This window comes from Rhopalosiphum maidis, chromosome 2 (assembly GCF_003676215.2).
Source record: "Rhopalosiphum maidis isolate BTI-1 chromosome 2, ASM367621v3, whole genome shotgun sequence".
Classification (NCBI taxonomy): domain Eukaryota; kingdom Metazoa; phylum Arthropoda; class Insecta; order Hemiptera; family Aphididae; genus Rhopalosiphum; species Rhopalosiphum maidis.
The window spans coordinates 79,005,862-79,031,278 of record NC_040878.1 but is presented as its reverse complement, the minus strand read 5'-3'; the positions used below and the strand labels follow the sequence as shown (position 1 = coordinate 79,031,278).

The window sequence follows — 25,417 nt, the reverse complement described above, 5'->3', positions numbered from 1 at the left end:
GAAATCAACAACTAAAGTTTTTGGATGACCAATCGATTTTTATTTAATTTTTATGATATCCTATCGTTTTTATTTTCCCTTAATATGTTTGTTTGTTATTATCAATCATACAAATAGTCGATGGGAATGTTTATCAAAGATTAGATTCAATTTTATATCCAAAGCTAACCCCATTTTTGAGAACCATAGCATATTATCGAAAACTTGTGGTGTACTCTTGTAAAAAAAAAAAAAATATGTCAAGATAAAATTCAATGTGTTTTTAGTATTCTTTGTATAGATATAAGAATAACTGTTGTAGAATCTTGTATTAAATTGGTAAGAATTTGAATTCAACGAATAATTTTTTATCGAAATTTGTTAGAAAAAAAAAACAGGATAAAATCAATACAACTACAATACCGTTGGTGCGTGTTTATCCCACTGAAACATAAGGTTAGATTATTTTTATCTATACCTTATTTGTTCATATGGGTCCGAGAACAAACAATGATATAGTATAACATTTTTATAGCAGGTATGCGTGGTTGAATAACTTAGGTGTTAACAAATAAACAACAAAGGTTTACATTTTACTTATTCGGAAAATAACTATCTTCTATTTTTACAAAATATCAGTTTGTGTTATTTGTAATTATCTACTAAACAGTAACTATGATTTCCAATAAAGTTTTATTAATAATTATAATTGTGATATTTATTAAAAGCTGTATTGGTCTTAATTATGAAGGTATTACGTTTGTAATAAATAACAATATTTTTATATTTAAATTAAAATATGAAGTATATTTAGTAAAAAATAATAATAAATTATTATTATTATATTATAAAATTGTTAGTCAATATTTAAAAAAAAAATAGAAATTTAAAGTATTATTTTTCTTTATAAACTATTTTAATATTATTAACAATTTTTACAGTGACAAATTCAATTAATGGCAATTTAAATAAAAATAATACAAATTAATGAGTCAATTTCTTTATTAAATTTTTAAATCTTAATCGATAATCAATCTAAAAATAGCATTTGAAACAATATAATCATTGCCTTAATCCTGATATTGGCATTTATTAAAGAATATACTATGTAGTATAAGTACTTATTCATAATTAATGATATTTATATATGCTAAAAAGTACAAATTTATTTAAAAAATGAGATAGGAACTTACATTTTTTTTTTTTTTTTTTTTTTATAAATATTAAAAATAATATTCAATACAAATTAATGGATGAATGTTAGAAATTAGTATTTTAGCTTAATTTATAAAAATAAGAGAGGAAGAACTTATACATCACTTAAGCAAGAATATGTCACACCAATTCAACTTTCATCTATCTCAACAATAACAAGAATCAGTATTAGCATCAATATATCATATAATAATATACAAAGATACACTAACAATTAAACATAGCATATCAACTTCCCTAATACGTTAAAGCTCAACAAATTCTTAACAATTCATTATTATTAATTATTAATCTAATACTTCGATGAATAGAACACGGCAGCATTCTGTATATTTGTCCATTAAATTAATTCAACCTGAAATTAGTAACATTTTCTTCTATTATTATTATATTATATTTAATGTTTAAGTAATAATTACCATTTGAAGACATTCATCACTTTTTAATGTCTTAATTTTAAATCATTAAAATTATATTCTCATTTTAGATTGTTATGGTAAGAGAGTTATATTAGTAAATAGTACATAATATTATTACAATTTATTAATAAAATGATAAAGCGGCTAAATTTTCACGCTTAGCATATTTTATGATATTAATTTATAAGTTTATGTTTGTCATGTAATAATATTCAACTATATTCGTTTAATTTTTATAAAAACTTTTTTCTCTAAAAATATTAATTCATTTGTAGTTAGATAATGAGATTTGAAATTAACTTAAATATTTTTTATTTTAGTATTTGTTTGATAAAAATTTTCATTTATCATTCTTTCAATAAATTGTATGTGCATATTATATTAATATAATTATTATTTGGTAAATACAACTAGCAGCTGAATTAAGTACTACTGGGTATTCAGGTATGTTAACGTTCATGTTGCTAACTACTTTGGTTCAACTATTTTTATTATAAAGTAGTACCTATTATCAATTCAACTTGTTGAATAACTTTTTTTAAATCCCGATAAAATAGAAAAAAATTATTTATAATGATTGTATCTTATTTAATAATTAGTATTAAATTTACACTGTAAAATAAAGCAGCATTCAACCTAGGATAAAATTAAATTTATACAAATAGTATAATATGTGTTATATTAAATTATTCGTATAGTGTTGAATGGATTTATAAACTATTGTTTTTCAATCCAGTATAGTAAGTAATTTAATAATAAATAAATTAAAAGTATATTAGATATACTGTAAAAAGTTTTTTCTTTATATAAAACGTATTTTAACGTCATTTTAAGATATTAGAAAATTTGGCAGTATTGATATAATTGTATATACGTCATAAAAATATTTTTGATTTATAAATTGTGTGGTAATTTTACGTGTATGGATAAAAATTGTAATAATAATTCTATCATAGAAGATCGAAAGGCATTTGAAATTGATTTAAAAAAGATCGCTCCTAATCATACACATGAAGGTAAGTTTTTACATTTACTATCGTATACCGTGTCGTTTAATATGTCAAATAAGTCAATCCATGATAATATATATATATACATTCATTTTCGTTTTATTTAAAATTATTTTACTGATGACTATGATCAGAATGCTGATCCAAAAAGAAGATATATGATTATAAACGAATAGTTATTCTAATTATATATTGTAAATTATAATATACTGAAAATGAGACGTATGGGAACTGGCCATTAAATTACATAGACGTAAAATTACGTTAATTTAATAATAAATTACGGAAAATTTAATGAGATAATAAGATTCTTCTTGATGTTTGGAGGGATCTCGATAATAGTCAATATCACGAGAATTCGATGAAAAGAGAGTTTGAGTAATTGAATTAATCTACTTTGTAATAGATACAACTTTTATAAAAAATATGTACACATCTTATTTGTACCGCAGATGCCTATAGACTAAGCTACAATAAGATTAAAGGTAGGTAGCACGAAACAAATTAAAACAAATTATTTTTCACCACTACCCTTCACTATTAACAAATATAGTTTTCAATATTTTTCTCGTCTTTGTTAATAATCTATTTGAAATTGTATTTTTAAATGGTAATTTTGTTTGTAAATAATTAGTTTTGGTTCAAATTATAAACAAATAGGTGGCTTGAGAAGAAAAAAATTTCAAATTTCAAATTATTCTTCAGTAGTCATTTTATTGTAATGATTTGTAAAGTTATTGATTTAGTTTTGTAAGCAATTAGCTTAATATTTATAGTATGTATCAAGTGTTTAATGTACGCCAAGTAATAACTTCCTAAAATGCTATTATATTCAATCATTTTACTTTTCATGACACTAAATCTTTAATTAAACAATTTCGAACCACATATTACTACGGTCGTGGTATCAACGAACAACTATATAAAATGAAATTATGAATACCATATACTTATGGAAATTACCATTTAGCATCACAAAAAAAAATAATAGAAACGTCCATGGATATATAGCGAATCGGATACATTTCTATAAATCACCAGTTTCCGACGAAAAGGAAGACACTCTTATTTGCGCTACTTGTGGCATACCACTCACGATTAAAGACATCATATACGAATGCCATATATTTGAAATACAGAGACGAGCGTCAGGAATATCTTACATTATTTCTGAAGCTCTACAATCTGACAACTTAAAATACATGATAACCTTTATTATTAAGTAAAAGTTGATTAATTTATTTTAATTGGTATGTAGACAACATAATTCAAAATCAAGTGTAAACATAATATGTTATTTTATTATTTTAATTCTACCAATGACCATAGATTCCGAAGCTTTATTTAATAATAAAAAGAGAAAAATATTAATGACAATCTAATATTATAATATAATTTCAAGAATGTGTATTTGAATTCTTCGAAGCAAATAGGAGAATAAATTATGATAATGGTAAGTAATAACTAATAAGTATAATTTTTCTATGTATTTTTTTTTATAATTATGAATGTTAAAAAAAATATTTATAGTATTTCCTGTGGCTATCATATTATAAAATTATGGTTGTATAAAAATAACAACAATAATAATAACTTCATTGCAAAAAACCAATACAATACAAAAAAATATACGTAACCAAAATGGTTATGTTATAAGTTTTTGTATTACTTGTATTAGTAACCTGTTAAAAAGGTAGCTCAGCAGAATAAAATGCTATTTTATTTATTTAAAGAAAAACCAATGACTCCAGAAGAATTTTGTATAGACCTCAGTGAGTAATGCTATTAACATATTAACTCAAATTTTATAAAACTAAAATAAATTAATATAATTTCATATGTATACTAACTATTAAGAGCCAACAACCAACTTACCTTTGAATGATTTAAATATACCTATATTTTCAGATATATGAAAATAGTTTAATATTTTTGTATATATTTTAAAATTAACAATGTGCAAACTATAAAGACAATTTTTAAATCCACAAATTAATATCTAGTATTTAAATTACAAACAATAAAGTACAATCAGAAGAAAAAAAAATCGTTTTTTTTTTATCAAAATATTTAATATTATAACACTTTGTCGTGACTATTATATTAATGCTTTTTAATTGTCGTTTAAATTATTCTTCGTGTCATATAGGTACAGTAGAATCATATTTTGACATTAATATAGGTATTGTGAACCCCTTTAATAGGTAGGACATTAGGATCATACCCAAAGAAAATCTAACGCAACTATCAATAACTAGAATTAATTTATGGAGAATATTATTATTCGGATTATTCCTTACCAACTTTATTTGCATATATCACAAAACAATAACATTAAACTATTTACAAATCATAAAAACTTATTAATTTCCAGATCCGTTTTGTGTTTTTGGTATAGTTACATATAATATAATTATTTTAAATTACAACGTATACTATACGTTTTTAATATAAACCATAGTAACTTTATTAATTTATTCTATAATTAATAATTATTGATAAGATATAAATTATGACAATAAAGACATAACACAAAAATAAAATATTTAATTACAAATGTAAATAAATATTTAATAATATATATATATATAGCTAGATGGTTCGGTGGTAAGTACACAAATTTGATTAATTCATTACTATATCTTTTACAAAACATAACCACGATAGATACTATTAAATAATTGTTGTATAATTTGTTTAAACTTTATACTAAACGTTTATTTCAATACCTAACATTGGAAGTTGTTAAGAGTTAGTTTTCTTATAAAGTTATTATAATTCAAACTACATCTTTAGCTGCTTTTTTTAAACTTTTAACAGCAGTTATAATAAATATGTTTTAAGGAGATAGAATAAAAATATTGACGATATGGATTAAGATTTACTGGTATGTCTTATATTACATGTAGTATATTATAGTCGTCTTAGGAGACAGGCCTTCTATTTTTATACTCACCGCTATACAACTCTGTACTAAACAGTTTATTTTTCGATATGTCATTAAATTTCAAAAAATGTTTATTTTTATTTATACTAATTAAATGAAGTGAACTATACATATAGTAATACATTTTCAATATTCACTGTTTTTTCTGCTTACTTTTTTTCAAAACCCATGCGGCTATGCCACATGTCACTATAGTGACTACTGACTAATAATTTCTTACAATTCAAACAGCAAAAACCTTTTGTATTCTTTTGAGAATTATGTTTTTGTGTATAGAAATACACGGAGTGCAAAGAATTGCGTGATCTTAAATATCATATTTTTTATTCTTTCAAAATATTTTTAAATGCTAGTAAAAATAACTTTTTTGTTTTTGTACAGGTTTATTTGAATTTTTAGTTGATTTTTCTTTGGTATTTTTATCTGTGTGGATATTGTTTTGTGGTATACAACATACACACTACTTTTTACTATAGTATTATCCATAAACCATTTAATTTGTTACACAAATAATTTCAAAATGTTCGTAATCATAAATAATTTAACTTTTTATCTTAAAACAATCATAAATAAAAATTTTTTTTTAGAAATTTATTCATTTCACTGTTAGTATACCTACTTGTATTGAATTTATAAGTTATTACTCAGTAACAAACTGTTTCATATGTATAATAAAGAAATAAGAAATATTAATATTAAAAAAAAAAATTTATTTACACATCTTTTGATTTCCTAGTATACCAATTAGATTCAAATTGCTACCAAAAATTACTCCCAAAGTCGAATCAAATCTAAGTATTTTAATTTATAATAAACGCATTTAAACACGAAATATAATAACATTTTTAATATATTCAAATTTTCATTATTATTAGTATTAATTAAGAACAGATTAATATAATAGATATGACCAAATGAATAATAATGGGTAGTTATTATAGGTAGGAATTACACAAAATAACAAATCATAAATTACAGCTAAGACAAATATAAATCAAAAAGGGTCAGTATGAATCAGAACTTTGGTCTTTTTAGAAAATCTACAAAGATATTTTAAATTGAATAAATGTATTTTATTTGTTATAAAAATTAAACTATATCATCTAGTATTATAGAATTTTAATAGATTTTAGTCTAATACTAATTAAACAATTACGTTTAAACAATTTTCAGTCATTGAAAGTAAGCTAATAGGTTGTATATATTATTGAATTTTACCTAATTTAAATTACCTAATTCAATTATAATGAAATGTAATATAATGTTTTGTAATGGACGGAAATTAAAGAATAAATAAACACAAGCTACCTCTGACATTAAAATTAAATTCCTATAGGTTTAAATAGCTATTAAATTTATATTTTATGTACATCTTAGTTAATTAAATTAAATATTAAAAATATTAAATTAATTCACAATTGTTTTATACTTTTAGGATGTAAACGTAAGATAATCGATGTAACGTTACATTTAAATATTATAATGAATGGGAATTTTTTTTAGTATTCTCATCAAAGTATATTATAAAAAACGCTGTTACAATCAATAAACACCAAACAATAGAAAATAATAGTAAAATACACAATTAAATTCATAGAATGACGCAAAATTATAGTTATGTTAACACTTATTGATGTGACGACGTTGATTGTTGTAGATATCTATTAGTTTATTTCATGCATAATGTAATCAGGAATAGTGTAAAATTATATTTTATAATAGGTTCAATAGAAGTGTCTTATAGTAAGTATAATAATTGGTTTAAAATCATATTTACTATTTGAATCCTAGTTTGATATGTATAAAATATCTTATACAGAGTGATTTTTTTATCATGAACCACTCATTATTTCAAAAAGTATTCATGTTTTTGAAAATATTTATTATATTGTTTCAAATAGTTAAAAAAATCAACGTTTTTTAAAAAAATATTTTTTTCAAAGTTTTTACTTTTTTTAAATGAAAACTAGAGTTTTAATTTCATATTTTAAAGCAGAATATTTTTCTGAGTATTTCGATACGTAAAAATTGAATTTAGGGTGAGTGGTTTATAAGTTATAAGTATTTTAAGTTTTAATATGCGGAGTAGAGTGATACGACGTAACCCCGCAAAATGTTTGTCCACTACTCAGCTTGTCTAAACTTTCAATACGTATAACTCATAAACTACTCGCCCTAAATTCGATTTTTACGTACCAAAATACTCAATAAATTATTCTGCTTTTGAATATGAAATTAAAACTATGTTGTCATTCAAAAAAGTAAAAACTTAAAAAAATATTTAAAAATATAATTTTGTAATGAAAACGTTGATTTTTAACCACTTGAAATTATTTAAAAAAATGTTTCCAAAAACATGAATATTTTTTGAAATTATGAGTGGTTCATGATAAAAGAATCATTCTGTATAAGGCATAACTAATTAACATAGTAAAGTTATTCTATTATAACCAGGGACGATACCAGTTATTTAAAATAATGATTATATAATAATTGTTAACTTTTTTATCCAGATATTTAAATTTTGTCGTATTAACATTTTACAAATAGAGTTGATATTATTTTGTTCTTTGTTAGTTCTTAAATATTAATATTATATATATATATTTAAATATATCTTGTACTAAAACTATAACGTACAAAATACTATTAAAAATTAAAGTAGGTATTTTAATACGAATATTATACACTAATTAGAATACAAAGATGGATACGGAAGTCTTCTGAATACATATAATATTGGTATGTATAAAAATCATAATAATAGAATATATTATATTACTTTAATTAATTAATGAATATAATTTACGAATCCGTGATGCATTATTGATACAGCTTTGGTTTTATAGAAAATGTATAGCTAAATGTTTAAAACTTATTAAACAGTGATTATATCAGCACTAATTTTACCATACAATAAATTAATACGTTTAAGAAAAAGTTTAAAAAAATCAACTTAAATATATAAAGAACTGACCTAAGCTGTCTAAATGATTTTGTATATTATTTTTTAACCATTATAATACACCATATATATTAAATATTAAACACTGTTAAATTCATTGCTAAATCTTCAAATCTGTATTCTATAGAAACAATTAATAATAAAAATGTATTCAAAGAATTGGAATTTAGATTCGTTTTGAACAGGGTAACGAGTTGGGACCAAACTTGTATAGTACCTGTAAGAATTCGTAACCCAACTATAGTGTAGTATCTAAAAACCAGGACCCAATAAGTATAGTAGTTTTTAATTTGGGATCCAACTCGGATGCAGCCGCCCAGATACCCATTTCGCCCAGACTAGTTTAAATCAATTTATAATTAAGTTGAAAATAATTTAGTCAAAAAGTTCTTCCAAAGCTTTCGGTTTACAAGTTGTACTCACAGTTTGGCGGGTCATATCTGAAGCATTGTATGGTATATGATTGTGACGCTTTTGAAAACTATTAAACATTTTTAACTCTTGATAATTTGTTAATTAAAAAACATTTAAATTTTTTTACTGTTTAACAATTCCCATTTATTAATTGATAAGTAAGATTTTAATATTAAAGAATCCTGATCATGGGTGAAATAATAACTAATATTAAAATATTAAGTAATATAACTATAGTATTAAATAAAAAATAATATTACTATTTGGTGGTTAGCGGGGTGGGAGGGCATAAATTATATGCTCGGGGGCGCCCAATTTTTAAATACAATCCCGAGTAGGGAAACATGGGGCAAAGTGGGGACATTGTAATATCTATTTGTTTAATGTACCATTTTATATTAATAATATTACAACGTCTGTCTACCGCGAAAGATGAAAAGTGCTGCCTCCCGTTTCTAAATTACTCAATGACGCAACTGCACTAATTTTCGATTAACAGTCTTCTTAACAATTAAGAACGAACAATTTTCATTTGTGAAAATCATGTAAAAAAATTATATTGATAACATGCAAATCTAATTTAAATTTTTTAAGCAATTATAATACACACATATTTGGCAATAGTACATGTTACATATAGACCTTCTTATTTTTTTCAAATGCATGGAGGCCATATGGTTACAAAAAATGATTTTAAATACCTCAAATTATTGCATTTATTCCTTCCAAATCATTTGATTGCAACGTAGAAGTTTATACGTGAATTATGTATGAATAAAAATCGACAATAGTTTAATTCAATATAAATTTATCTAGATTTTGAAATTGCCGTTCACTAAGTTTTAAAAAAACGTGTTCAACAATAGTACCATAAAATCCTATATAATTTACTTTGATTAAACTTGATATCGGATGATAAATTCTTTTTGGATCTAAAAGAGTTTTATAAAAAACGCAGACTTCCGATATAGCCAAATAGTTAACAATAATGTTCTTCGGATTACTTAGTCGAAAATACTTCTTCAAATTTAATGCTTGGCTTTAATTATTTAGCATTTTAATCAAAATATTCAGACTAAACATATATTATATAATTTTATTATTATTGTGTGTAAATTTCCACTATTAACTTAAGAAAATCTTCAATCTGAAGCACCATAAATTAAAAACTATGCTGATTCTTTTTACAAATATATTAATTCATAACTTTATTCACCTCATACTCTTTAATGAAAATTTAAAATTAATTCAAGTGAAAACTTATTTGAAAATAAAAGAAGTAAATTTAAAAGCGCAATGAAATTTAGACGAAATAAGAGAAGTAATGTATAGAAATTGCCTGTTTAACTTGAACCGAATGTGAGATAAAATCTAATATACATTTTATTGTGAATTAAAAAGTTAATCATTTCTACATAAAATACCACAGTTTGCTAAATTTTAAATTTTGAGCAGTGCAATAAATATATATATGTTACAATGTTATACAATCAGGAACTAAATTACTTTAATATTTATATGAAAATAAATATCGTGAAATATACTTAGTGATATAGGCTGAAAGTCGAGACACACCATTTCCGTTCAAAATGTGTTTTCATTAAAATTATTTTATTAAATTAAAATAAACTACAATGACTTCTCCAACGCCAATGTACATTCAACTAACTGATCTCTAACAATATAATATTATGTTGATAGGGTTGATTAGGATAAATAATGAGAAAATGTCATAAATACTAGTTTTTATAATCAATAATTGTACTCATTTTATCAATTACCTAGAAAAATTTTGTTTCTTGTATATTCTATACTTAAGTTTGATATAATTAAGTACTCTGAATTTTGGAATTAAATTAATGTAAACATAAATTAAAAACTATTTATAAATAGATTTTTATATTAACACTCAACATTTTATTTTGTAGCAAGAAAACATAATCTTTATAGTAATAAAAAGCTTGAAGGTAATAATAAAGTAAATACAAAAATGTAACTTATAAAAACTTTTCCGCTGAAATAATGTTTTTACATATTATATTAGAATAAGAATTTTAAAAAAATTATAGTGCCTAGCAGCACATAATTTATCAGCCGACATTTCATGTTAATATAGATTACCTTAAGGATGTCGAAAAATTTTCAAGTAATTTTTTTATACGTATATTATATCAATTTTCTTGAATTTAAAAACAATATTAATTTTATTTACAAGATTGTACAATTTATAAACATATTATCGTATATTAACCATAAAGGATAGCATTATTATTCAGTGGCTTGTACATAGGGGTAAAACTTCCAGTGATGGTACTTTGGGCTTGGTACGGGGGTTTTTTAATTTAGTACGGAGATAGAGATCGATTTTGAACATGGGTATTAGGTAAACGAACACTTTGGTACTGTTTGTTGTTTGATTTGCATACCACCAACACTTTTTGCAGTGAAAATAAACTGATAAAAATTGTTTGAAGACACTTCGTACAGTAAAAATAAGCTAAAATAGGTAAATTTTACACGATGAGATAAGATTAAATTGTTTAAAAGTTTATCCTAAAAAAATTCACAAACCTGTACAAAAAACTAAAATAAAATAAATACTTGAAATAATTTACTAATTTTGACTTTAATATTTATATACGACGGCTGTATAACCCAAAAATCAAACGATGCGCAATTGTCTTACAAAAAAGGTCAAAATTAACAATGGTGATGTGCAAACGACAACCGGAGACAAGGTGGTGGTACTAACGTTTCTAGTAAAATATAATTTCAGACAAAATAGTTTTGAAAAAACATCTTTGTACAATTATATAGCCCATCATCGCAAATCTCAAATTAAAATATATTAAATTATTAATTAGCCATCCTCATTATTTCCATTTCTACAACAACTACAACATTATGTAGTTGAGTTTATAAACAATAAGTTAGTGATCAAGCTTATAAGAAACCACACAATGCAGCCTTTATTGTACAACGCATATTGTTGATAACAAATAGGTATGTAAACTCATCCAGATGACGTGGTCTGCGGGTCGGTCATTGCTTGGATGTAATGGATTGTTATGAGTTAGTATTAGTGTGCTTTTAACGTTTGGCTGGGAGGCAAATTTTGCTGGAGACAGGGCCGGCCTGAGAATAAGACTTAGTATGTTCTATTTTATTTTTTTGAACAAATGTTTTAATTTGCACCTAAAACAAAGTGTAATATTATTATTTCCCATTAAAAAGTTCACAGTTAATTATACTATATTAACTAGTTAATTATAATAATAGAAATAAAAAAAAGATTAAATATGTTTTAGAATTATGGTTTCACTAATCAAAATGTATAAATATTTTAAGTTGTTCAATTCATTGTTTTAGCGGAAGCAGTAGAATACTTCAAATATCACGACAGACTTATTGAAAATGAAATGAATGGTATGTATTCTTGTAAAAAATAATTAATTATAATACCTATTTATTTGTTTTCAGTTAAATAATACAACAATAGTATAATATTACTTTATATAAATCGTAAATTAAATATAATATAAATTTACAGTTTATTTATAGCCTATAAATTATAGGTCATAATATAATTATCAATAGTATCATACATTCATATACGTTCAATAAACACAGTACCTATATGATAACAATTATAATATTATAACATTTATAACTTAATAACCAATATGATTAATATGAATAAACATTTTAAGATTTGAAAATTATAATATCACATTAATAAATATCAAAATCTAGTAATACCAATACGTTACTGCCTTCGGGGTTGCTTCAAAAAATTTTCCAGAACACTATATAGTATCTCCCAAACTCTAAAGGTTGACATCAACATTGTACATTGTCGCATTAATGATTAATGTACAATTATTATGTATCTTTCTATCGATCAATATATAAATTTGCTTATGCATTGACATTTAATTCATAACACAGTAAATAATAAGTAATATATTTTAGATGATGTAACCGACTAATTAAAAAACTAATTAAATCAATTAATCAACCCCTAAAATAGATATATTTAATAACTTAAGCGTGAAGGTGTCCAGATAAAATCTACCAAAATGATATGATAGGTCATAAAAATAATTAGTTTGCTAAAACTTTATTTTTTTTTATTTTTTTGTAACTTTTTATCTTTTTTTTGATCCAGTGGTCTACATTTACAAACGCACCATATCTGTTAACATGTGTACGCGTTTCTGAAATAAATCTGTTTCAAATAGTATTTATTTATCACTACGCATTTTTATGGACGCATATATTTACGTAATTGTGCTGGTGAAAAATTAAACGCCTTTTAATTAAATAGAAAAGTACTGAATATCAATATTCTTAAAATTCTTCTTTCTTAAAAAAATTCTAACAGACTACTAAGTGTATACATTACAGTTTACGTAATAACAAAAAAAAGATGATGCCATAAAATGAAATTTTATTTTTTATTATATTTTGTAGATGTCAAGTATTGGATACCAAAAGAATGGTGCAAACAATATATTAATTCTCATCAATTAGAGTTAAATTAACATACTACTACCATCGTATCAGAATCATCAAATGAACCTAATTAGTTGTATTGTTATTAAATTAATTACCTTTCATTATATTTTAACATAAATAATAAAAAAAAAAATCCGACGAACTTATTTTTGCTGAATAGTGAGTATGTAGCATACTACATAATATGTTCCAAGTGTAAATTATTTAATAATTATACTCATTAAAATATATTACATTTATAATATAAAATAAACTAAATTTATTAATATTATAAAATGTGTATAAATTGTCAACACAGACATAAATATTATGGTATAAATAATAATATAATATTACACGTATTTTTTTATATAAACGTAATACGGTATATAATTGTATGCATTTGCCATACATGGGCAAATGTTATATGCAATAAGTAATAAAATGATAGTTGATGCAATTTATAACATTTATACAGTCAGGATTAGTACATTTGCCCGATACTACACTTGTCCGACAATATCAAATTAAATGATGAATACATTTGTGTCAAAAATTATTCAAAATTTTAACAAAATATTATATTATACTATGTTATTTACAAATTGATTTTATAGTCAATAGTATCTACTATTTATTCACTCATCCATATCTTCAAATGCAGAAATAACGTTATCAATAGGTACAGAAGCAAGAGCCGATAACTTTTTATTTCGTGAGAAAATATTACACATGTGGAATATTTATTATTATTTATGCTGGAATATTTTGGTTTAAGGATATTTTGATGTGGAAACAATAAATATGTGTCAAAAATTAATAATATTAAAAACATTATACTTCTTACAAATTATAATTTAATGTTATGAGCGATTCCCCTTAGAAATGATAAATTTTATCGATTTCCCCTATCATTTATAATTACACTTATACGTTTTATTCATCTTACTTTTTCACATAAAACGATATTATCAATGATTTTTGTATTTTTTTGTTTCATTGTATATGACAAATGTAGTGTTAGGTAAAAGTTATGTGGGATAAAAGTATTGTCGGGCAATTGAATTGTCGCGCATTCGAGTGTCAGGCAAACATATCAGACCCATATACAGTCATCTAAATCTAATACATAAATTCTTAAATTTTTTTGACATACCAACTGAAATGGTTTTTAACTAACGCTTTTCAATATTTCGTAGGACGAAACTGCTGAGAACGCCAATACAAAAATATAAATTTAAAACATAAATCACTTTATAGTATACATGATTAAAATTTTTATTATCTTATACAAATCAATATTTTATAAGATCATATATTTTACAAAATTTCACGAATATAAAATTCAAAAGCAATCTATATAAATTACATAAAACTAGTTTAATCGAATATACAAGTTCAAAAATATCTTTATGTATGCATGTAGTTAATTTTCAGTTAGTGATATATTAACGACTGCTACGACATAAAATATGTGGTTATTAACCATATTTTGTTTCATTATGTAAATATAACGAATACGGAATAACAATATGTTTGCTAGTTATATTTAAATTGTGTTGGCTTCCTAATAACTACTCCACCAATAATAAATCTAATCGACTTATTTTCCTTTTATTTCATTGACCACATATTATTGTTAGGGTTGTATATTTCAACTATAATCTATTAATCTATTAGTAGATCTATCTCTTCCGCTCATAACCAATAAATACAGATATTTAAAGTACTTAATCAAAATGACTAAACACGCTAACTAACTGAATGCCATACAGTTACTAACTAGAAATTTACAATCCACTCCTCAATAATCGATATGATATTTACCTCAATTATTTTCGTATAGTAAATTTAAATTCATTAATTAATCATTGTATACGAAATCAAGTTTCTAGGCAAATGTTACGAATTATAATATATATTTATATTTTATAACAAACATATTATATCTATGTAAATGTTATTTGGTTCATTATTTACCTACTCTGTAGGTTGTTAGTAATAGTCTTAGACCGTAGTAACGTATTGGCGTAGGCCGTAGCTGCGCATCCGTATCGTGGTATTAAAAAAGTCTACGATTCGATAAAAACATTTGTTTTAACAATTACAAAACCACGGTGTTTTCAGTTACAATACATTTTTTCAATCCAAACTCAAAAGTTAAAATTTAATTTTTTGAAGTGACAAATGTAAAAGGAAAAACGGTAGGTATTTCAAACGATATTATAATTACGAGTTTGAAAAAGCACAAGTAAAATGATTTAATTTATACTGGCGATTATTGTAATACTAATTTGGGAGGTGCTTTGAAAAAAAGGGGAAAGAAAGAAATGTTTTTTCAATTTTAAATTACAATTTATTTCCCACACTAAACACCTAGCAATTGTCAATTCATTTATGAAAAGTTTTCTCACAATGTCACTCCTGGCAAAACATACTTCAGCAAATAAAATAGAATTTTTTATAAGCAGATTAATAGAAAATAAATCACCTGGATATAACACATTATTATTAAAAAAATTCTAAATAAATAAAACTAATTTCACTGTTGGTATGAGGTCGTGTTTTTATTGACGATAAACAATACGGTACACAATAGCTAGTTGTTAGTGGTCGAACGCAGTAGTTGTTAAATGTCAAGTGTTGACGACATTAAAAGAAAAACACAATAATTGTAGTTTATGCGGTCTTACGACGACGATACGTTGTCGTCGTTGTCGGTAAGACGGTTCGCGCTAAAGAGCGAGACGGCCGGCGGCCGGCACTCGTCCGGACCGACCTGCCTTCCCGTCCCGCCCTTTGCCTTTGCGGCGTCGGTGGCGATTCGACGGTGCCTGTACTTTGAACCGGTGACCGGTGCGCGTACCGATAGTTGGTTTTTTGATTTTTGATTTTTTTTTCACATATCTTGTTGGAACGTCACCGACACTGTATTTTTGTACGATCGCAAAATACCATTTGCGATTCGGATCGGCTGCTGCTTTATCTGTCGCCGTATTATTTTTATGCGTTCCCGATTCCGTTCCGCCGTTCGTCAGCCTCCGCCCGTGTTACGACGCGTAAACGTCGTACATCTGGACTTTTTTTTATTTCGATGTGCCTCTGAGAGTGCCTCCACTTCATGGCAACTCACTCGACGTTAAACGCTTTAGTACACGTTTTTTTTAATGTTTTTATCGTAGTTGTCCGGCTACATCGCCGGCTGTTTCAGCCAGCCAACTTTTTCACCGTTTATCGGTACCTTCGTACGTGCAATGAAATACAACAGTCCTACTCTAACTATACCGTTATGCGTGGCGTTTCGTGTCCATCATCAAGCTGCAGTCGGACGCGTTGTAACGTAACGACTAATTGTCGAGCTCTGGTAAATTAGTAACGATTGCCACAACCGCTTTTTGGTGCCGTTAAGGCAGCACATCGTCGTTCACTCCGGTACCGCTATCCACCGTGCAGTCGCTGTCGCCGTCGCACAGGACGTCGCCCTAATGGGCGAAACACGATTGCGAACGTTTTACCTTTTTAAACGCTTTACCCAACGATTCTACAATTACAAAAGTACGTGAAAAAGTTAAAAATTGAAAATCAAAAAAAGTAAAAAACAAACGATCAATATAATAGTATAATATAAACATTTAAATTTATATTTTTTTCCCCCTGTAATGACATCGAAATGACATTAAGATCGATATAACTAAGTGGATGAGCATTGTGAAACTGGCTATTCTATGTCCGGTAAAAACTTTCTGCTCCATTAGTATTTATTAAATAAAAATTAATATTATAATTAATATACCTTACAATCAAATATTATTATTAATATACCTTGGGCTCAACCTTGGTCTGGACGCCCAAAGATTTGGTGGAAATAAAGCATCAGGTTCTATGCAATTTGATAAAACGTAGTTGGAAAATATATATCCAATTGGGCTTGGACATATTATTGTCATAAGCTCCACAAATGTATCCTCAACTTCCAGATATGGTATAAACGGTAAACCAAAAAACAACTTGACTTATAACTGCATACTAAATTTAATACGATCAGAATTTCCACATTCCCACATTATCGAAGTATTATTTATAAATTTGACAACATGGGTCCGCAATCGTGTTATTAAAAAGGTCGCCCCGATAAGAACCGTCCGCAGTCGTGTATCACCCACCGGTCCTGATACCGTGTAACCGTGTCGTCGTCCCGTCGGTAATGTCGGTATCCGGTCGCCGCCGATCTCGCGCACCCGCGCCGTACCCGAAAACCGCAGTCGAGTCGATACTGCTGACATTTTTATTCCGAGAAACTCGCCCCGTACCCGTCTTCACCGTAAATACGTCATCACTTTCGGGGCGGAGCCGTGTCCCGCGCGCGTATGTACCAATAGTTATAGTCACGGTAAGGCCGTGGTCCGTCACGCCGCGATAGCGACAGCCACCGCCTACCGTGGTATAATATTATACTTGGTTTCTCTATACCGGCGGTTACAGAATGCTGCAGTGGTGAATAAGCTAATCACGTCGGTAAGTCAACTATGTGCGTTATTCGACGTACATTTCACCACCACCTCCCCCCACAAAGTTTGAAAATCGTGATTTATTATTCACCATAAATTTTTAGTGTATAAACCGAAATATTACGGTGATAACACAACACGTTACGACTGCGGCGACAGAGATTTATCACAAGTCAGCATTGCAGTGGTCGGCGGCAATCACAATGAAATTACCTGTCGGCGATGAGGCCGAGCGTTTGATTGGTATGTACATAATATACAGCATTTCTAGCGCATACCCATGTCGATGCAAATCAGTGTGCTCCGTTTCGTCAGCGACACGATGTCGGTGAATGTATAATATTGTATAATATATATAATATATAATAAATCGTCACCACAGCCACTGTCAGCATACGCTGTCGCCGTTGTCGGTAAGACGCAGTTCGCCCTGTGCCTTCGCGCGTGGGCAGGGAGTCTACGACGATGTCGCGACGTCGTTGCCCGCGGTGGCTGTTGGTAACTGGTAAGGCGCAGACCGGTGGCCGCGGTGTCTGCGCTTTGTACCGGTGACCGTTGCGTACCGTTTTATGGTTGTGTGTTACCGTATCACACAATAGTTGTTTTCTATATTTTTTATTTTAATTGCTCTTACAAATAACAATATAATACTGTTGAGACGTCTCCCGCACCGACACTGTATTTTTATACGATCGCCAAATACCATTTGCTATTTCGATCGGCTGTTGCTTTATCGGCAGCCGTATTAATTTCATGCTATGCGTAAACGTCGTACACCTGGACGTTTTAATTTTGACGTGCGTCCGAGTGCGCCACCGCTTCACGGCGACCTGTTCGACGATAAACGCTTCAGTACATTTTCAATATTATTATCCTAGTTGTCCGGCTTAACCTAATGTAACCCGCTATCCGCCGTGCCGCTGTCGTCGTTGCACAGGACGTCGTCGTCCTGATACCGTGTCACCATCATCGCCCCGCCGCCGTCCATAATGTGACGGTAACCGGTCGCCGCCGATCTCACGCACCCGCACCGCAACCGATAACCGCAGTTGAGTCGATACTGCTGACATTTTTGTTCCAAGCAACTCTCCCCGTCTTTGCCGTCAATATAGGTCATCGATATAGGTATGTATTCGTTGTCACGGTCATCATTATCGGGGCGGGGCCGTGGCCCGCGCGCGTACCAATAACCGCTGTAAGGCCACGGTCCGTCACTCCGCAAACTAACGTAAATTAATGATTTTGTTCAGTAAAAACCTTATGAAATTTTAAATTCTTTACTCGTACTATGATATTTTATTATAAGTACATGTACAAAAATATATTCCTGTAATTTTCTATCTACCACATAATTTTCATGTTGGTCGAAATCATGAACTATTTTGTACACTACTTTAAAATTAGAATTATTGCTAAAAACTACTAAACTTATTGCAACTGCAAGGTTTAATATAGGTTTAATATAAGGTTTTATATATTATTATAATAATATACTTCGTTCAGAGTAATCAAAAATTATTATAGTTTTGTATTCGTATTTCTTCTATATTATATTGTTAAAAATTAAATGTAACACATCGTTTTTCGATTACACCCACGTAATCATGTAAAAGTTACGAATGTGTATACGTGTTAAGGTATATTTTAAGTGTTTACAATATAGGTATAAAATAAATACAACTGAATAAATGATACAAATGTGTACATCACAGCTAAAAATTTAAAGTTATAAAATAACAAAGGAGTATGTAGTTTACTGCAACACAATTTACTTAAATAGTACAATCGTAAATATAAAAATAAAATTCTGTATTATTGCAAAAAAATATATGCGATAAATTATTTTAAAAATAGCTATAGAAATTAATGGACTGTGTGGCTAAAAAAATTTAAAGGAAAAATAGCCCTTCTGCAATCTACCACAACAAATAATAATTCATTATTGGTATTGGCTACTGAAAAAAATAATAAATTGACGGCTGTTATAGTTGGCTTATAGGTTAAGTTAGGTTAGGTTATAAATAAACAAAACACTATAATAATACAACGCAAAACTATCCTTGCAATATTGTTATATAATATATTTTTCACATAATATATCAATAACAAATTGTTATTTACATTGAAACTCGTGATAATAATTATAATATACCAAATACAAATTCACTTTAAGTGAGATTAGAATGTAACTAATTGTTTTTGTATGTCTAAATTATATCGAAACATTGTGTATACCTTATTTGTTCAAATGAGCTTAAAAACAGACACTGATTTAGTTTATTGTTATAGCAGATATCTATTGTTAAAAATATGTATACTTAGTTGTTAATAAATAAACATCAAAATTTTTCATTTTATTTATTCCAAAAATTATTATGTTCTATCGTGCAAAATGTATGGTTGTTTTTTGTAATTAATTGGTATACCTACAATAACTATGATTTCTTATAAAGTTTTAATAACATTAAACGTCATATTTATTGGAAGCTGTATTGGTGCCAATGATGGTAAGAACTAACAATATATTTTTAATTAAATTTAAATAATGTCATTAATCATTAATCATTATATTATGTAAGAAACGTAAATTCGTAACATTAATATATGGTATTAAAGAGATAGTCAATATTAAAAAAAAATCTTTGTATTCAAAATGTGATTTTCCTTTGAAACAAAATATTCATTAATCAATTCTAAAATTGATGTCATTTAGAATATAAACTTATTACTACCCGACGACATTTAGGAATTTTAAACTGTACAATTATATGATTCACATATTTTATTATTATTATTGTATTATGTTTGAAAGAATATATAAGTTGAATTTAATTCATTTTTAATTTCTTTATATATCAATTTATCATATAGTCTTAAAGAATAGAATATCCTAATCATATGAATATTTGCCAATAATGTTCAGACAATTTGTACTTATACATTAATTTGTGAGCCATAACATTCTGTAAATGTTTCCATATGATAAATAAAGCAACAATGGTAGAACTGTTATTATTATTGTACTTTATAGAAATATAACATTATAATACCCATTCGATGACATTCAACTTTTTTAAATGTCATTGTTATATTTATTACAATTATTTTGTATTTTTAGAAATAGATTGCTGGAGTAAGAGATGTCAAAATATTGAATAATTTATAATTTTATGTATTACTACAATTTTTAATTATACGTAACATGGCCATAATAAAGTAATTGTAGTTTACGTGCATATTGTACTTTTATAAAACTGATTGAAGAATTAAGTGTAACTCGTAATGTAATCCATCATTATTCATTCAATCTCTCTTATTCTGTTTCTTTTTGAAAGTGCATATTGTCCAATAAAAATAATTATTTGCAAGTCGTTAAGTAATAAAAGTTTAAATCAATTTTAATTATTTTTTGATAACTTTTTGTTTGATAAAATTTTTTATAAATTATTCCTTAGAATATATTGTATATTTTATATTTATATAAAGATAGCATGTATAACAAATAGATGAATTAAATAATGCCGGATTTTTAGGTAAGTATGTATAAGTTTAAGATAACAACAAATTTTGGTTATAGTAACATAATATTTTCAATTCATGTTTTTGAATACCTTTATTTTTATTAATTTCTGATAAAATAGAAAATTTATGATATAAAGCTTAAACTAACCTAATTTAGACTAAGCAGCATTAAAATAATTAATACGGGTTACATGTTTATTATTTGTATAGATCATGCGGGATTTATAAACCACTTTTATGCAAACGAATTTGGTAGGTAATTTAGAGTGATCATAATCTATAATCAATAAATTAAATGTATATCAGACTACAGCCCATTTTATATAGATGTTAATGATCTATAATATTTAAAGATAGTTTTAAGAAAATAGATAATTTTGAAGCTAAAATAATATTGTATATAAATACAATTCTGAGTCTGTTACACAATAGATTACGTCTAAAATAAACAATATAAATTACAATTTAAAAAATATATACGAATTATGGTGATAAAAATGTAATACTCATTACAGAAAATCGTGAACAATTTAAAATGCATTTAAAAGATGTGCATCCTTTTATGACATTTGGAGGTAAGTTTTTACATTTAAATAAACTTTTGGGCCGTTTCTCATGATTATATCGTGTACGTGTTAACCTAATTTTAAAAGATATATTGTGATTATCATTATTATAATACAATTTACGAAAATAAAGATATTGAAAAAGCATTTATTATATGTTTCAGAAAAGGTATTTATTTTCTTCGAAAAAATCAAAGAAATAAAAATTAATGACTATGATGGTATGTTTTTTTTTTACACACTATGAGGCTTTATAGTTTAAATGACCCAAATGTATTTATAAATAAATAAATAATTTTAACTAATTTTTTTATTTAATATACCTAGTAGATATATAAATAATATACACAATTTATGTTGATGGCATTTAAATGAGGTTGCTCTAGCTATAATAAAAATTCTTGACCATAGAATACACACTTCACGGTCAAAAAGACCGAGCTTTTAGAATTTTGTTCATTGCTTCAAATATACAAAATATGAATCTAACCCAACCTAGGTACCTCCTAGTAAGGTGATCAAGTAAAATTAGATACAACTCTAAATTATATACAAAATGATGACTGTTGTACTATAGTAAGGTTCTTCTATAGAAGAAGTTCATTATTTAATGAAAAAAATTGAATATTTGATAATTTGTATTTATTTAAGAGCAATAAAATATTGTTTATTGAAATTTATAGAGTTGTACTTGATATATTTCAATATAAGATCAAAAACACTGTGTACGTAGAATCTCGTGAATAATTTTAATGTGTGTAATCTAGGGTTAAACTAATTTGTATGGTTTCTGTCGCTTAATACGTCCCTACAATTGTTTGGTAATTGCATGGCCAATGAATTTATATAGTAATATAGTGTCGTCTAGTGTAGGTAAATAAACCTTTGGATTTTGTATGCTATTTTAGGCATCATTAAATCACAATAAATTGCGTTGTTTCTTTAGAACTGGTATCCTGCAGTCCAAAGAGCGATGTGTTGACAGCATTGTAGTTCATAGATCATCAATGAATGTTAGACTTATTGGCGCAACCTCATAGTTAAATGCCATAAAATTAAATCTATTTTATAATAGCTATATATTAAAGTAGTTGTTTGTTGTCGATGGTTAACTTGGGGTGGTGTCGAACTCATTCCGATTAATCAGTTATTAATCGTATTAAAAGTTTTCACATCTTTTCTTTAATTTACATTTATTTTTTGAGGATCAGGACGCATTGTTTCCCGTTTAGACGAGATTCAAGGAGTATTGATGATATTTTTTTGTGAGATTGGTGATTTATTCAATACAGTTTCAATGTTTTTGGTTTTACGTAAATTATTTACAGTCCATCTCTATTAATCTAAATTCTTTCATGCCTTTTCCAGTCAAAAAATGATTTACATTGACTTCTGTAAGTCATTAGTTGCAGAATGCTGACTCATACTTAACGATAATATTACTATACCATCGGAAAACATAGGTATTATTGTGTTATAATTGTTTGGTATATCGATTATCGGCTGTATACAAAGTAGGTACAGGATAGGGACTAAAAAACTTGCTTTTTTCATTCAAAATTGACAGTCAGTCAAGTTTAATTTAAGAATTGGTAAGTATTTTAATGCATATTTTTAATAAATAAAGTATTCACCCATATAATTGTTTTATGTAGTATATAATCATAAAATGTTTTTGTTTTAAATATGTAATAAAAATTTTAACTCGATAGATTTCAAAGATTATTTCCGATGTGTTTACAGATATTCCAATGAAACCTACACAATTTTGTGAAGACCTCTGTGAGTGAATAGTATAATACTATAATATTTTCATTAAATATGTGGAGGAAATTGAATATTCTAAGGAATGAACTAATAATAAAAAAAATACATTGTTTTTATAATTTTAGGGGAAAAACGTAAGACAAAAATTATTGTATTTTAATAATAATAAAAATACACTTATTTAATAATCGTTCTACTTTTTTTGTAAAGTTTTTAGGAATTTTATTATATCATAATGTAACTGTATAGTAAAATAATTAATATAAAGTTGATTGATTAAGTTATAATAAATACTTTAGTAGGTTATTCGAAATAAACTCGGAGGTAATCATTGCTAATTGATTGTTGAATTTAAAATATTTCTACGTATTAAACGAGTATTATTTGTTTACCGACATACCAAAGTAGTATTATATATGATAATAATTGAGATATAATAAAATTGGTTTAATGTTATTCTATATAATATTTAAAAAATAGATTTATACATAAAAAAATATCAATATCTACGTTTTGAAAATTTTATTTTAATATTTGTGTAATTACAATGAATACCGTAAAATAATTAAAGGAATATTCGTTTTTATTCAATTTAAATAATTAATTTCATAAAATTTTAGCTTCAGCTAATTGTATTAAATCGCTATTGAAAATTAATGAATTTATAATTTTAAAATATAATTTGAAGATCTTTATTAAAATTTAAACTCCTAAATATGTATATTATGTGTAGTGAAACTTGTTTATTTAAAAAATAATACAATAATATCAAATAGACGAGTATATTTTTGATAATTACTTTAATTATTATTCATGTAGAAACCCGTCGTATTAAATTAATGCGTTTTTTAAATTAATATAACCTATGCATTATAATAAAATATTTTTTTTTAAATTCTTATAAAAATTTATTAATTAAAGATATTTAATTTTGTATTCATTAGTCAAATATTTATATTTATACATTTCAGATAATAAAAATATATTTAAAAGTTTAGGTATAATTATATTGAATTTATTATAAATTATTATGTATCTATAATTTAAACTATAATAAGCACATAATAAAGAATTGTATTAATTTTATTGTTATATAATACTTCATGACAAATTTAATGTAATATATAATATAAGGGTTTTATTTATGAATACATGCTCTGTATTTAAGTTTAAAATAATATATTTACTAAGCATATTATTATGACTTAGTTAACAATAACACATTACGTCAACAAAACTTTTATAAATCATATTATCATCAATTTTTCTTTAAAATGAAGTATTATATCAAATGTATGCTTGTAATAATTTTTTTAATATTAATACTAAATATTTGAATCCATTTATATAGTTGATGGTTGCAAAGGTATGACCACAAATTTGATTATTATTTTCGTTATCACCATACCTGTCAATATAATTATAATTTCAATAGATAACAATCAGCTATTATATGTGTATACTATTATAAAAACCTACTAGGTACTTGTTTAATCAGTATAAACTTATAATTTAATTTTAATACAAATAATTTGTATGGTTTAAGCAAAAAATTTTTGTAGGAGATATTAGAGAATTAGCTATGGTCACCGTTAAATAGGTAATGTG

General features: G+C 26.0%; 1 protein-coding gene across 1 annotated transcript; it reads left to right on the top strand.

Moving 5' to 3' along the window:
- The first annotated feature begins 2,535 nt into the window (after positions 1-2,535).
- LOC113552549 lies at positions 2,536-23,832 on the top strand. Its single transcript, XM_026955410.1, has 4 exons — positions 2,536-2,629; positions 17,867-17,961; positions 18,059-18,197; positions 23,786-23,832. Exons 1-4 carry the CDS (start codon positions 2,536-2,538, stop codon positions 23,830-23,832), a joined length of 375 nt encoding a protein of 124 aa, XP_026811211.1.
- Positions 23,833-25,417: the final 1,585 nt, after the last annotated feature.

What these genes read in the sequence shown, in the direction of transcription:
- LOC113552549 (XM_026955410.1), top strand. Translation starts at nt 2,536, where the DNA reads ATGGATAAAAATTGTAATAATAATTCTATCATAGAAGATCGAAAGGCA. An exon ending in TCCTAATCATACACATGAAG is followed by an intron (nt 2,630 to 17,866) that starts GTAAGTTTTTAC and finishes ACGCCGCGATAG; the next exon opens with CGACAGCCACCGCCTACCGT. An exon ending in TGAATAAGCTAATCACGTCG is followed by an intron (nt 17,962 to 18,058) that starts GTAAGTCAACTA and finishes ATAAATTTTTAG; the next exon opens with TGTATAAACCGAAATATTAC.